The following is a 14,855-nucleotide window of genomic DNA, read 5'->3' on the forward strand; positions in this document are numbered from 1 at the left end:
TGAAAAAAAAAATAGTAAGAGTTATTCAGGTGACATATTGTTTTGGACATTTTCCAAGCAGGATAATTATCTAAAATCAGGCTGACATTTATATCTCTAGCTTCCCATGCTTGTTAAAATACTTTTCTTGCTGAAATACTCATTGAGCTAAATTTCATCTAACATCTGGCCATTGTATAAATATAGCAATGAAAACATGTCTTGTTGCCTACTCATTAGGTATAAATTTTAGAAATCCAATTAGTGTTTTATACTTTCTGTGCATGTTTTCTTTGATTTTTCTTTAATGTTTGGTTTGAGCTAATTTCAGTCTCCTAAATGGAACTATAAGAATTCACATATTTAGTACACATCTACACAATAGCAAAAACCAACTGGATTGAGGTATTGTGCTTTGTAGTATTTCCTAATGATTGTGAAGTATTCCTTAAGTTCTTTATTCATTCATGCAATGAGCACATATTGAGCAAGATGTCAAGCCTTGGTGCTCAATGCTGAGGAAGAGGGGGGCGGGATACGGAATAAATGAAATACCATCTTAGTCCTTAAGGAGTTTAGAACCTAGTAGGGGAGACAGATACCTATGCAAACTATTTCACTACAATGTGAAATACTACTATTGCTATATTGGCGAATCCTGACACATGCTGTAAGAGAGGTACATATCCATTGGGTTCTGAAGGCACCATTCACTACTCATCCGATGTACACACTACACACTACAAAAATGATGATCCTTAATTCTCCCCTAGGGAGCCTATGACCTCTCAAAATTGAGGAGCCCCTCGAACTAAGAACCCAAGGGAGTGTCCCAGTACTTATGGTGTCTACATTATCCATCTGGGTTGCTAGAATCTGCCAAATGCCCTGAGGATGGATTTAGCAATACCAGCCTCATCTGAGTCACAGTTGTTAAGGTCTTCACTTTTAGACTCCCTGGAATGACAGCTGATCTTCAATGGCCTATTCTGCATGGAGGTGAACATTTAGAAGTAAGCCCACTAAACACAATTTTCACTGTGTACATCAGGGCCCACTATAGTGTATACTTTGCAGCCTTTCGAAACATGCCTTTCATTATATAGATCCCACCACCGTTTCATTTGGTGTTCATTATACTCAAATAGCTAAGTCTTTGGGTCATTCTAAAGGATGCTCTTAAGATCTAACTTGGAAAAACTGTGAATGAATTTTCAAACATTATCAAATGCAATGCCTACCTTTTAAACAGTAAAAGTTTATTTGCACAGATTTAGTAATATGAGATACAACATAATTCATGGAAATCAACCACAATGCTGATACTTAATAGATTATTCCAAATATTAGACATTACAGTTTAAATCTCAACATTAGCTCTGATGTTGGAGTAACATTTCAGTTAATAAATAATTGTGAATATGACCATATGTTCAGTTTATTCTCACCAGTTTATCATGAATTACAATTGTGATTTGGGTCATAAAAGTGATAAACAATTATATTTTCATAAACTGCCTGTTTATTTAATTAATCCTGAAGAGAATCTAAAAATATATTCTCATGGGTTATATAAATTAGGTGTATTTTTTAGCTCTTGGATTTTACCATGCATGGGTAACACTATAACTGCTTTCATAGGATATGGTCATTTGCAAGAGTGAGTGGCCCCAGGTTTTGAGCACTGAATTAAATGTCTTCTATGTTTTTCAGAGAACTATGAATTTCAAAAGTTAACTGTTATTTTGGGGTGATCTATAAAGTATTACCCTACCAATGCAAACACACAAAATTGGTGGTAAAGAAAGTGAGTTTAGTTCATTACACTTTCCAGATAGTAGTCACATCTTCCTAATAATTTTGGTGCCATAAACATATTAAGAAAGGCAAAATTACTTTCAGGTATAAGATATTCTGCATTTGCACATTCTATAGGGCTTATAATGAGAAGTTATATCAGGCTTATATTGTCTGATAAGGCTCTTTTTTTGAGCTCCTACTGTCACTAAGGCAATTTGTCAAACGTTCATGACACGTGGGGATAGTAGCAACATGCTGCAACAAAGGGCCTCACCAGGATTAATTTTAGTGTTTGAATTTGCTATTCGATTTTAGAATTTTTCTGCTCTTTATTGAATTTAAACCAGTAAGTAAGTTGCCTGGCTTCTTGCCCTAAGAAGAATATTTTGTCCTATTTGGAATCAGACCTCTAATAATCAGATAGTTTAATGCCAATATATATGTTATTCGAATATTTCTAATCTCTTTGTAACATTTTCGAGACTGAGCGACAGCTAGTACCTATTAACTGCATTAGAAGAGTCAGAAAGGGTAAGAATTTATGAAAAGCATTAAATGGTAGAAACAAAGTGTAGGGCTCTTACATTTAGGCAACAATTTGGGTACCAGAAAATATTTCCTTCCAGTGTAAAAGTTTAGGACTCTGAAAAAAATGCCAACTGCAACAATGAAAAAATATATTCAAATTCTGGTCCCCCAAAGTTTAAGAAAGCCCCCAAACCTAAAAATGACTCTTACTCTTTGCACTTCTTTTGACAAACTATATACATTTTCTTTGTAGGGACCATCTTAAGTTTTGGGGTGCTTGTATTTTTCCATAGGGAAGAGATGGTTGGCATTGCTTCCTGGCTGGGTATAATTCATTTATGTCCTTCCATTTTTTTCTCTCTGATCTCTTTTCTGTATATCTGTCAGCAGCACTCTCCTGGGAGCAGCACGATGCACTTCATTAATAAGAAGGGATTAAAGGAAAAAGCCCTCGTCTCCTAATACACTTGGATAATTTGGTGCCATCCACAAGGCAATAGACCCCTGCTGCATAGATGTCATTAGAAAGGTACAATTTCATTACTTTTTACTGGCAGAGCCTTGAGTGAAATACAAAATATGTTGTCTCATATGCAGGGGAAAAAAGTGCTAAAGCTTTCATTCACTTCATGCTTCTAAAATAGTAGAATGCAAAAATATATTTTATGGTTTTTACATTTATATTGCCTTCCCTTAGTAGTCCTTGAAGTCAAGCTTTTATTAAACACTGAGCAAAATCAAGATTAAAAAGGAAATTATTTACATTCTTAAATCCTAAATGAAATTCATATTTTTAGTAACTAACACATACCTACTAAGTGTCAGGCACTCTCCTAGTTGCTGGAAAACAAATTATAAAAACATAATTCATGCCTTTTTTTAAGCATTAACATATTAAATATTTTAACTCAAAGTGAGTATGAAAGTGAGCGTGTAAGAAGTAAACCACATGGCTAAATAAAAGAGATTGTAAGCCAGTAAATTGTAAGTGTATTTGAAAAATCTGTTTAACTTTTCCTCGTTAACCTAACATTTGAGCTGACTTGTTTGCTGCTGGTTGATAGCATTATTTTTTAGGCTGACGCCCCCCCCCCCCGCCCCCATGTTAAGCCTTTAGTGGTATATTGTGCAAATGTTTGAAAACACAGACATAAACCATCATTAGAATCTCACCCTACTTCCTATAGATGCTGCCCCAAACAGGAAATGATGGGTCTCACTGGTGGAGAATGTGGCTCACCACACATCTGAGCAAGGGGCCTGGGATTTAGCAATCTGCCATAAAAACCATCAGTGACACTCCCAGGCGCTGCCCTGGTGTGATGACTCCCTGGGAACCGTGCGCGTCACTTTCCTAGCACCGAAGAGAATCAGGTTTAACAGTGGTCCATTATCTCACTGCCACAGACACACACCTACCACTAACACTAAAAAGTGGCACACAGTTGAAACCATGCATGGGAGAAGAAAGCCCTTGATTATCAGCTTATTTTCAAGCCGTTCTTTGCAGTGATGGGTTTTTGCTTCACTACCAGCTTTTGTTCAGTCAAATTGACATTTGCAGCTCCTTGTCTAAGATAAAGTCTAGCCTAGATGGTTAATATGATAGAGACTGGTTTCCAGAGACCATTCTACCAACCTAAGGCACAGCAGTACAGGAAGTGCAAAATATCTTGACAAATAAATGAGTCAGTAATGAAAGTACTTAAAAGCTGCGTTGGGCTACTGTGTAGATTATCTCTGCAAATCAAAGATTGGTTATCCAATCAGCATTGAATTCAGAGTGTTCTGATGTCCTCACCCTTTTACCCTGTAACCATGGCCTTCCTTGTCTCTCATGCATTTTAATTCACTAAAGTATCATCATACGTTACACTGAAGATTATCAACAAATCTCATGAGAAGTGAGAGAGCAGCAGACATGGGGACTGGACAGGGCCACTTTACACCTTCCAGAGTGAGCAGAGCTTCATAACAAATAGTGAGGATTCGGCTAGTCATGTTCTTGTCAAAAAGTAATCTCAGCTAATGTTTTAAATATAGATAACCAAGTCACAAACAAACACCCCCCCAGTTTTGCCAATAAATTACAAATATAAGCAAAATGGTTAAGTGGTTAAAAGCTTAGACTGTTAACCTCATGGGGTGTATTTGAGGATGTGCACTGAAAACAGATCAATGGTTTGATTCCAGAATATAGATTTCTTCTTTCCCTATGATTTTTTATAATGGTAATTTTTCTTCCATTCCAGTAAGACCTTATGAGACTGTTTGTCCTGTTTTGTCATAATGTGTGTTTCTTAGGATTTGGCTGTTTTATTAGATGGAACCAATAAATATACAGGGTTTCTGAACATTCTTCAAATTTCTGGGCTTTAGGTCCACAATACCTTGGGCACTGAGGAAGAGGAAGGAATATTATGAATTGGAGTTCCGGTTGAAAGTTGGGTATTTGAAATATAAATGGAAACCGTTCACAATATTGACCCTTGTCAATATTCTCTTGCCGAGGTAGTTTATAATAAGGGACTGCCCATAAAAGAGCTGGTTATAGTTCTCTCTTGAATGTGCATGACTCTGGGACATACTGTCCCTTGCCATTGAAAAACTTGACTCAGTGGAATAAATAAAATGAGAAATGGCAATCCCAGAGTCCTGGCCGAGGAGGAATAAGCAGATAGGTATGTCTATTAAGTTCTGTCAGGCAAGACTTAACCAAATCCTGATACACATTTTTAAATCGATTATTCATAAATGGTGACAATGAACTAGATTCCTATTTGCTTTGGGGACACTTTAAGAAGACTTCTTTTTTAGATTTGGAATTCAAAATAGGTTTCTTCCATTCCTCCCTGGTAGAACAAAGAAATAGTTCTTGTCTAGACTGAATAATAAGACATGAAAAAACAACCCTGCACGTGTCTAATTTATAACAAATCTGTTTCCTTAATGGGTGGAAGGAAATCTGAGGACAGTTCTGAGGGCTCCTGTCTGTTTTCAGTGCCACCTTCTAGTCATACCGATGACAACACCTCGCCTGATGGGTCCTTCCCCTTCTTCTCCTCGCCCCGGTCAATGTCAATCACATGCACCACTCCAGGTTTTAGGATCAAGTCCTCAGTCTCCACCTGACTCCTGTTGTCCTCCACTTCCATGTAGCTCCGCTTTGTTTGCTGGGTAGCTTTGCTGAAGGCTTCTTTCAAACGACGTTTGAGTTCAACATCTGGACAGAAGACATACTCGTAAAGGCCACCAGCGAGGACAGCTCCTATGATCGGTCCAACCCAATATATCTGGGGGAAAAGATGGGAGAATTATAGAGTGAAAGTGGAGGAGAACTATTCCTTTGACCAATTCATGAATATAGAGCTTAGCTGGTTTACATTAAGAGAGCAAATGTGTTGTGCAGAAGATAGCAGGATTGAAAAGAATAAAAGAACATATACCATATGCATGTCAGAGATCCGTAAATTGCTAAATAACATTTGAACAGAAAACAGGGAAAGACAATTTCCTCTTTTCTTGCTTCCATTAATTATTTTCTTTCCATTTTCTGGTAATCCTTAAAGTCAAGTGAGCTCCTCGTTGATGGTACTGCACATTAAGTGCACTCTGAGAATTCTTCAACTAAAATAGGAAAAAATTTTCTGGAGACCACTTATCTTATTTTCTCAATATCACCATCTTATGTTGGTTTTCTACATAATCGCGATCAACATACAGATTTTTTTCAGTTGAGCCTTAGTTATTCAGCAGAGCACGAAAAATGGAATCCTAGCTCCACCACTGAGCAATTTGGTGAGTTCTTAAATCAGTTACTTAACTTCTTTTATTATTATTTTTTAATATTTTATTTATTCATTTGAGAGAGAGAGAGTACGAGCGCAGGGGTGCGGTGGGCAGAAGGACAAGCAGACTCCCCACTGAGCAGGAAGCCTGATGGGGGACTCCATCCCAGGACTCCTGGGATCATGACCTGAGCTGAAGGCAGACACTTAACCAACTGAGCCACCCAGGCGCCCCAGTTACTTAACTTCTTAAACCTTAATTTCCTCATCTGCAAAGTGGGGATTATAGTAACACATATCTCATGGGTTGTAAAAATTAAGTTGAAATAATACTTGAGAAGTATTTATTAGTTCTAATTTCATAGTGGTCAGCTCATTCCATGTTTCCTAGACCATTTAAAATTGTATGCGAGTAGGCTGGTCATCAGTCATTTTCTGTATGTTATATGCTTTTCTTCCTTAAAACCTGGCTATTTGATTTAATTGAAAATGTCATGGTTTGTTCATTACTCTTCTGGCAGAGCACTTTCATCCTAACAGTTCTAACCATGGTCACTTGGTGGAAAATAAACCAGTACTGAGTTTATGAAATGATGGTTAGTTGAGGATTAGCAACTCCATAGGATTTTTAATTCAACAAATGGAAGCTTCTTATCATATTGTTATTGTGTCTAGAATAAACTAAATCTTCAGTTTCAGGAAACTTCAACACTTGCTTGGAGCATATATATGCAGCAGAATATTAGATTCAGTGGAACAACAGAAACCTTGCTTATTGAGCCAGCTGTACTTAGACTTGTATTAACTCACATAATTCCAACAGCAACCTTTGAGGTAGATATGATTCTTATTCTTATTTTAAGGGTGAGAAAACTGACACCCTGAGACAGTAAGAAGCTTGCTTAAGACGTCATGCTTAGCAAGTGCCTGAACTGGGATTTCAGGTCTGTGTGATTTCAAACCTCCCTTTTGAACTACTACACTGCTTTCCACGATACTTCACTTTTCTCATTTGAAAAAAAATACGAGGCATGCTTCTGGCTTAAGACACTCTCGGGAAATTAATTTCACATAGCATCTTCATTGCAAAGTCTAAAGAAAATTCAAAATTTGAACTGTAGCTGAGCACATATACTTAACATGGAAACTACTTGTAGAGTGGCTGCAAGAACCAAGCTCCTTATCTTGAATGGAAAGAAACTGTGTGGAGTTGACCTTCTCCATGCCCTTTCAAAGGAGAAACGAGAGCCCTCCTCTAAATGTCTTTGCATTCTGTTCCTTTGATAAGAGCTCATTAGATAGATTCTATTCCCCATGGTAAAACTCCCAAAAGGGAGACAAGGGACTGCTAAGTAATTATAATGCATTCCTAAAACACATACGAAGAAGACATCTGGCTACACGCTCCCCAAAAAGATCAAATCTTTTTGCTCTTCCAAAACAAAGTCATTATGTACTTTAAAATGACTCTCAAAATTTGTAAAAGTAAATAGTTTTAATTGCTAAAAATACAGATAGAGATTATGAAGATGAAAATTAAAATAATGTCATACTTAGAAAATTCACCATTAATATTTAGATATTATTCTAGTCTATCAATCTCCATCTGCAAATATGTTGTAAATTAGTTTTAAAATCTATGCAACCATTACTACAGAATGGACATTTGTGTTCAATAAGATTAAGTTTGTTAAGTTTGTTATAAAACAGCCAAGAAGGGGAATTTAATTCAGTCCACAAGCTAAAAAATTTCCTACTAATCAAATTCTAGCTAGCCTACTGCAACTAGTAGGTAATTAATAAAAACGTATATTTTCATTCACATTTTAAATTCCTCATAACTAAAATTAAAAAATTGTTAGTTTTCTAAATTTTGATTACAAAAGTAGTTTGAATTTAATAAAGTTGAACTTACAGTTCTACTTTTACCATAAGCAACTATGTACTGCCCATTAAAAATTTCCATTCCTGTTAATGTGTCAAATGTGTTGAGATATAAATGGATATATCAGTGGCAAAATGACCAATCTCGTGGATGCTATATATTGACATTCTTTTCATGGCTCAGTCTAAAATCTTGCTTTTGAACACTGAGTCTCATTTTTTAATGATAGAAATTACTTTTAAAGACTCAATACTCTTTTCTTAGCAGTGAATGTCTATAGTATTCTTATAATCTGTCCTCATTTGTAATGTACACTATGGCTGAGTGGATGTAACTGGGTCAATAACCAGTGTGTGAATGAGATTAAAACATAAGTGACATGTTGTTATATTCATGAATTAAAAATAAAAGCTGTAAAATAGCATTCACAGCATGTAAATGATAATAAGAGGTAGCCCTACTTGAGGCTGGCTTACATAAGTCTCATATTTTCATTGGTTATTATAAGTTAGTATATGAGTGGCTTTAAAACTGTCACATTATTCATTTAAGGGATTTAAATTCCTTTGTTGTAAGAAACAATTGAAATAAAATTGATAGCAATATTTAAAAATGGATATCACTACTCTCTGGAAGCACTGCCACCACATTAATAAGGAGGTTAGCCATGAGACTGGAAAGTGTGCCTCTTCTGAAAGTCACTTATGTTTCCAGCTCTGGCTATGGTGATAACAGCATAAACATCTGTACCATTTATTCCTCTCCATCTGCAGTTCAAATGCTTCCAACTTACATACTATTAATTGGGTTCATGCTTTTGTAAACAAAAAAAGATAAATATTTTTGCTATGGGCAGTGCTTGTAAGCATTTCTTTCTTCTTTTTCTTTTAGTTTTTTTTTTGTATATATTTTGTTATGGCCAGGAAGGCTTTACTTTCAATTATTTAAACACCATATTCACCGTATCACCCTGATTATCACTTGGTCCACACAGACAACCTCCATGTAAAATATATTCTGCAGCAGTCTATCAGATATAGTGCCCAGAGCAGTGCTTATTAAAAAAGAAAGACTATTACTAAAGGCCCCAAACAGATATAAGATGAGACATTTTAAAGTAGATTTGTGCTAGTCTCTCCTTGGTCTTTATGAAAGGTGTAGTAAAGTGGGGAGTCAAGGTTGGGAGGAAGTAAGACACCTCTCGAGGAAAGAAAGAGAAAGAGCTTCATGGGTAATTGTCCTCAACTGTAAGAGGACAGAAACTGTCAACATAATGGTTACCCAGTGGTTTTCCCAATTTCCCATGATAACTGCAGGTCCAAAGGATCTGGCGGGGTTCATGCTGGCACCAGTGTAATTGATCTGTAGGGAAAAAGAAAACAACCTCAGACATTGCTGGAACAGGACTAGTAGCAGGAAGCATTCACTGCAATTTGCTACCATTTGCCAAGTCAGTTAGAGGAACGGTCAAGATGTTAGCAGCCATATCAAGATGCTCATCATAAAGTTAGCAAAATAATCACCTAAAATGGACAGATGTGGCTAGATACTAAAGAACTACAGCTGTAAAACACATCTTTAGGCCAGCTCTAGGGTGAGGATAAATGAAATGAATCAATTATTTAAATGGACTTGCAAACTTACTGCAAATAAATGTCCAATCGCAACAGAAAATCCAATTGCTAAAGCTACTGAACCAGTGACATCAGTCCGTTTGGAGTCACAGCTGGCAAAAATAGTAAACACCAACTGAAATGTGATTATCAACTCCACCAGGAGACCGTGACCAGCGGTAAGATTTCCATGAACCTAAAAAGAGAAAAATGCTCCATCTGAATTGAAGCACAAGTGCATTTTCTGTGATAACATATCATTGTGAAAAGCATATTTCATCGCTGGAAAAGACAATGGCTAATTGGAGTCATCTGTTCCACCCACAAGTGAGACACTCCCCCTGCATCCAAAAAAGGAGGAATAAATTTCCACTCATTTTGGGCCATCACAGATAATTAATTACTCCTACAATGACCAAGCGGGAATTTGTGCTGAATGTCCTTTTCTACAAAGGAAGCAAAATGTGCCAATGCTGCATTTAACTTACAAAGGAGTTTCTGGAGAGTCTTGTAATTTTATAAGGCAATGATTAAATCCTTTAATTAGGTTTAAATTAATTAATATATATTTCAATTAAAATTTAAACTGTGTGTAGTTTTTAAATCTATCCTGGTGCTGAGCTAACAACGGATATTCCAAATCAGTTAAGAACAAAAGTAGGATCAAATGCCAATTTATTTTTTTAAGTGTAATCCTAGGTATAGATCATTTTAATTCTCATGAACATGACAAGAAACAAAATTGTTTCTTCTGCTAGTGAGCTAACAAATAGTTGCAATAAAAATGCCTTAAGCTAAATATATAGTCTAGTATAGTCATTGGGATAAGAGCAAGAGCAAAAAGGAACACAATTTTTGTGCCACCAAGACTTAATAATATTCAAGTCACTCGATAGCAAACAATGATTATATATGGATACATTCAATGTTGCTGGGATCAGTTGTCACCCCTATCAAGAATCATCAGAAATTCTTTGGGAAGAAATTAGCAATTTTAGGAAAGTCTCTCAGGCCACCGGGGTATTACTTAGCAGAGTCTGCAAGAAGCCTGGAGTCCCAGTTTGAAAATAAGAGCTAAAGATGCTACCGTGGTGACCCCCAAGCCCCCCACCACACTGGGAGGTGTGACGAGGTAGAGAATCCCAGCTCCAATGATGGCTCCCAGGCACTGTGCTGCGACGTAGAAGACAGACTTGGCGATGCTAATCTTCCTGGTGCACACCATGGCCACCGTCACAGCAGGGTTGATGTGGCCGCCGCTGATGTGGCCAAAGCACTGCACCATGGTCGCAATGCTGAGTCCAAAGCAAAGAGAGATGAGAACCATGTCGACAGGTAGTGGCTTTTCCGTTCCACCCCAGTTGATGGTGGATCCGAGGCTGAGGAGCACAAAGATGAGCATAGCCAGAAATTCTGCTGTGACTGCCTTCCAGAAAGCTTGAGTCCAGACCCCCCGGAAGGCCACCATGATGCTCTCTCTCTTACACAAAGGTCCACACTTGCTGAAATGAAAACAAATTGTGTCAGTCTACCAAAGCAGGGTTCAAGAATTTGGGTGAAGACTCCAGGCCTGTAGCCTAGCCCGACTGTGGGGAAGGGCCCCCTCGAAGGTTATTTGGATATCAAGAAAGATTGCTTCCAGAAAACCTTCTTAATTAATTAATTGTCTCCTTAATGGTCAAATGGTGATGCTAGCCTCCTTTTATTAAATATTTGAAGATCATCCAGTTGCATTGATTTGCCCCTAGAAAGAAAAATGTCTAAATCGAGTTTCTTTTTTTTTTCCCTAAAGATTTTATTTATTAATGAGAGACACAGAGACAGAGAGAGAGAGAGAGAGAGGCAGAGACACAGGCAGAGGGAGAAGCAGGCTCCATGCAGGGAGCGGGACGTGAGACTCAGATCCCAGGTCTCCAGGGTCAGGCCCTGGGCCGAAGGCGGCAACAGCTGAGCCACCCGGGCTGCTCTAAGTTAATCCCCTCAGAGCAAGTTTTTAAGTTTGTTTTCTTTCTTTCTTTCTTTCTTTCTTTCTTTCTTTCTTTCTTTCTTTCTTTCTCTTTTCTCTTTTTTAGTTTTTAAGTTTCCATGTACTTTTAACATGCCATTTATATTTTGAACGTAAAGCAATTTAAAAAAATAGGGAGATCTTTTGCAGTTTTGCACTTCGATGCTCCAAAATTCGCATTCTGGGCATTCTGCAAATGGGTTTGTGGGGCGTGATTCTCCTCTCCCCCAGCAGAGACTGCGGATTTAGGCGGGAGGCCAGCGAGGAGGAGCCCAGGAACGCTGAAGCCCTGAAGGCCGTCTTTGGAGCAGGTAAAGTCGTTCGGGGGAGGGGAGCTCAGGGTGACCGGCAGGGGTGGTGGCAACCGGCGGGGCCTGGACAGGGACACTCCCTCCTTCTCTCCTGCGGACCTGGACGCGCGGCGCTCGGCGGTGTCAGCCTCCGGGGCGGGTGCCAGGTGGGCAAACAGCAGCCTCGCAGCGCCGGCCCCGCCCCCTCCCAGGCCCCGCCCCATCCACGCCCAGGCCCCGCCCCCTCCACGCCCAGGCCCCGCCCCCTCCACGCCCAGGCCCCGCCCCGCCCCCGCCCAGGCCCCGCCCCCGCCCGAGTCCCAGGCATCCGCGACTGCCGGGCGGGGCAAAGCTGCATCCTGGCCTCCGTCAGGCTTTTGCAGGGCTGGGGGGCAGCCCCTTCGTGTACCTCTCCCGCCCTCCACCCGCGAAGCTACCCCTCAGACACGCCTCCCCAAAGGGATCCTGGAGGCGGGTGTCGCGCCCCAGGCACCCCGCCCAGGGGGACGGTGGTCCTGGGAGCAGAAGCCTCCGCGCTGTTCTCCAGCGTCTTCTTGGCGGCCTCCTCCTCCTCCCGCGGGGCCCAGAAAGACGGCGGGCGCGCCTCTTCCGGGGGACCTTGTACGTGTGTGTTGGGAAGCGCAGGGGGTGGGGGGCAGCAAGACAGCCATTGCGAGGAGGCACTTGCTTCCTCCAGTCTGGTCTGTTTTCCTCTTATTGTCTGAGGATCTTTGGAGCTGAGAAGGGATGCGGCTCGAGGAATTTAATGCCAGCTGCTCGTTTGGGCAAGAAGTGGCTAGAATTCCCGACATGGAGGGCAATTACTCTAGTTACTCGATTATTCCAGGCACTTGCCCCTCTCCTTTGCCTGTTTTACAGTCGTGAGAGCGAAGAGCTGTGGAGAGGCTCTGATCACCAGAGGACTATGAAAAGGGTATTTGAACAGATTAGAGTTTTTATAGCTTTCCCCTTGGTATATAAGGAAGAGAACCCCCACCCCCACCCCACCCCCACCCCCACCCCCACGCCTTGCTGTTCTCAGGAGCCTGGGTTCTGCATGAGCAGTGGGGAAATGCTGTGCCAAAAAGGGCTAGGGGAATGCTCCCTTGACCTTTAGGATCTCAAGACAGCCTCTGCTTTGATAAGGGACTTTGCTTCACAGTTGGCAGGAGAAACCCACTTTCTGCCCAATCTGGGGTGGCTCCAGAAGGGGGACAGCCAGCCCTGACCTAGGTGTCTTCTGCTCGTGAACTCCTCCAAGTGAATCATGTAATTACAAGAAAGCCCAGCTGGGCTGACGATGACATCATATTCCCCAGAGGAAGAGAAAATAAAGAGACAAAACAGCACTTGGAATGGGGCAGGGAGGATGCCCTGGGAGAGATACTAAGAATGTCCCAAAGGGGGCGAAACTCAAAGAACTCACAGATTGGAAAAGAAGTTAGGAAGGGGGCTTTCACGCTCACCAGCAGCGCCCGGCCTCCACCTGCAGACGGCAGGGCGAAGGGGCTACCAGAGGTGCTGGTGGTCTGTGGCTGGGGGCTGTGGGAAAAAGAAAAAGGACAAAGCAGGAAGGGAAGGAGGCTGGTGGGCAGGAAGCCTCAGGTTCCTTTTCAGCAGCACAGATCACCAGGAGAGGCGGGGCCCTGGCAAAAGGCCGCCTCCTGGCCATACAGGTCTCCCTCACTTTTCCCAGTCCCCCAAGTTCTATCTCCCTGCCTATTCGCACATGCTTCTCCAGAGACCTAATTTAAGAAACTCAGTTGCTCTTTCAACTTCAAATTTTCATCAGCCAGAGGAATTAAAACAACAACATCATCATCATAAAAAACAACCAATCAAACAACCCCCCAAAACCCCAAATAGAGAAATATGCTCCGTAACAGTGCATTTAGCTTTTTTGGAAAGCCTACAGAATCTAATCTCCGTCCAGGGCAGAGCTGAACAGCCTCAGTTAGCTGCGAACCCCAAAGTTCCCAGGCAGCACATACATACCCCTGGTCTTACAAGTGCTCACCTGGGCAGGCACAGGCTGTCATAGCTCCTGTTATTATCGGCAGTGTTCCCTTATGCGTTCACACTCGCTGAAAACGGATCAACACTATTTGTTTTGCTTCTTTCGCCCCAGAACAAAGGGGGTTTGTTGATGTGCCCGGGTTGTACTGAACCGGCCACATTACTTTCTAGCTGAACACATAGCCTGATCCACTTCTGGGCAGCTGAACCTCCGGGTGAGTAATTTTTCTGATGAAAAATACTGCAGATAGATTCACCTCCGTAGGGTAATTTCCCTGTGCAGGTGCAGGTCTCCAATATTTGGAGGATTTGGCAACAAAGCATCCTTCTTTTCCTGCTACTTTCTCTATGCTTCTCTTATGAATATGCCCAGGACCCAGATCTAAGAGAATCACCTACCTACCCTCTAGTTTCCTTCTAGATTCTATCTGAGACGGCACATCTATCTATAACAAAGGAGTCAAAATTTCATCTTTTGGCCCCGTTCTTTGTCCCCTGAGGGCAAAGAAGGACTTACCCCCACTGCCTTGCTGCGGGTCTGCCACTCATGCCTTCCCCGGCCAGAGTGCAGCTCTCATTGCCTGCCCCCAAGCTCTGGGAGTCAGATTACGGCCACTTGTCTGATTGGGTTTTTGGAGTGAAGGGGTGGAAAGACTCTGCACCATGTGGCAATCGTCAAGTTCTATTTGAACTTGAAATAACTTTTCTCCACCTGATCATGGTAGACACAGGGCATTTCAGGAACACAAAATGTTTGCTTACATTGTATTTCTTTAGCTGGTAATCTTTGAAAATGAGGATTTCCTCACATTTTATTTGAATTCTTCCCACCACAAAGAATTGCTGAGAGTCTGTCTTGTTCGGTTATGTGTTGGGGTTGAAATTGGGCACCCATGAGAAAGCAGATCTGTGTTATCCAGCAGTTGAGATAAATTGAGATCTGGGCTGTAG

General features: G+C 40.9%; 1 protein-coding gene across 2 annotated transcripts; it reads right to left on the reverse strand.

Moving 5' to 3' along the window:
* Positions 1-1,217: 1,217 nt before the first annotated feature.
* Positions 1,218-14,573, reverse strand: AQP4 (aquaporin 4). Of its 2 annotated transcripts, none has more exons than XM_077900329.1 (5): positions 14,422-14,573; positions 10,681-11,095; positions 9,625-9,789; positions 9,262-9,342; positions 1,218-5,600 (listed from the first exon to the last, which is right to left on the reverse strand). In XM_077900329.1, the coding sequence occupies exons 1-5, from the start codon at positions 14,451-14,453 to the stop codon at positions 5,322-5,324; spliced, it is 972 nt and encodes a 323-aa protein (XP_077756455.1). In that variant the 5' UTR covers positions 14,454-14,573; the 3' UTR covers positions 1,218-5,321. The 2 variants fall into 2 exon arrangements, with proteins under 2 accessions (XP_077756455.1, XP_077756456.1); XM_077900330.1 differs by lacking the exon at positions 14,422-14,573 and adding an exon at positions 13,906-14,058.
* Positions 14,574-14,855: the final 282 nt, after the last annotated feature.

Source organism: Canis aureus, chromosome 6, assembly GCF_053574225.1.
Source record: "Canis aureus isolate CA01 chromosome 6, VMU_Caureus_v.1.0, whole genome shotgun sequence".
In the NCBI taxonomy this organism is placed as follows: domain Eukaryota; kingdom Metazoa; phylum Chordata; class Mammalia; order Carnivora; family Canidae; genus Canis; species Canis aureus.

Excerpts from the sequence above, each read along its gene's own strand:
- AQP4 (XM_077900329.1), bottom strand. The coding sequence starts at position 14,453 with ATGAGTGGCAGACCCGCAGCAAGGCAGTGGGG. Across the intron at positions 9,790-10,680 it reads GGGGCTTGGGGGTCACCACG|GTTCATGGAAATCTTACCGC; the intron begins GTAGCATCTTTA and ends TTCTCTTTTTAG. Across the intron at positions 9,343-9,624 it reads CGATTGGACATTTATTTGCA|ATCAATTACACTGGTGCCAG; the intron begins GTAAGTTTGCAA and ends TTTTCCCTACAG.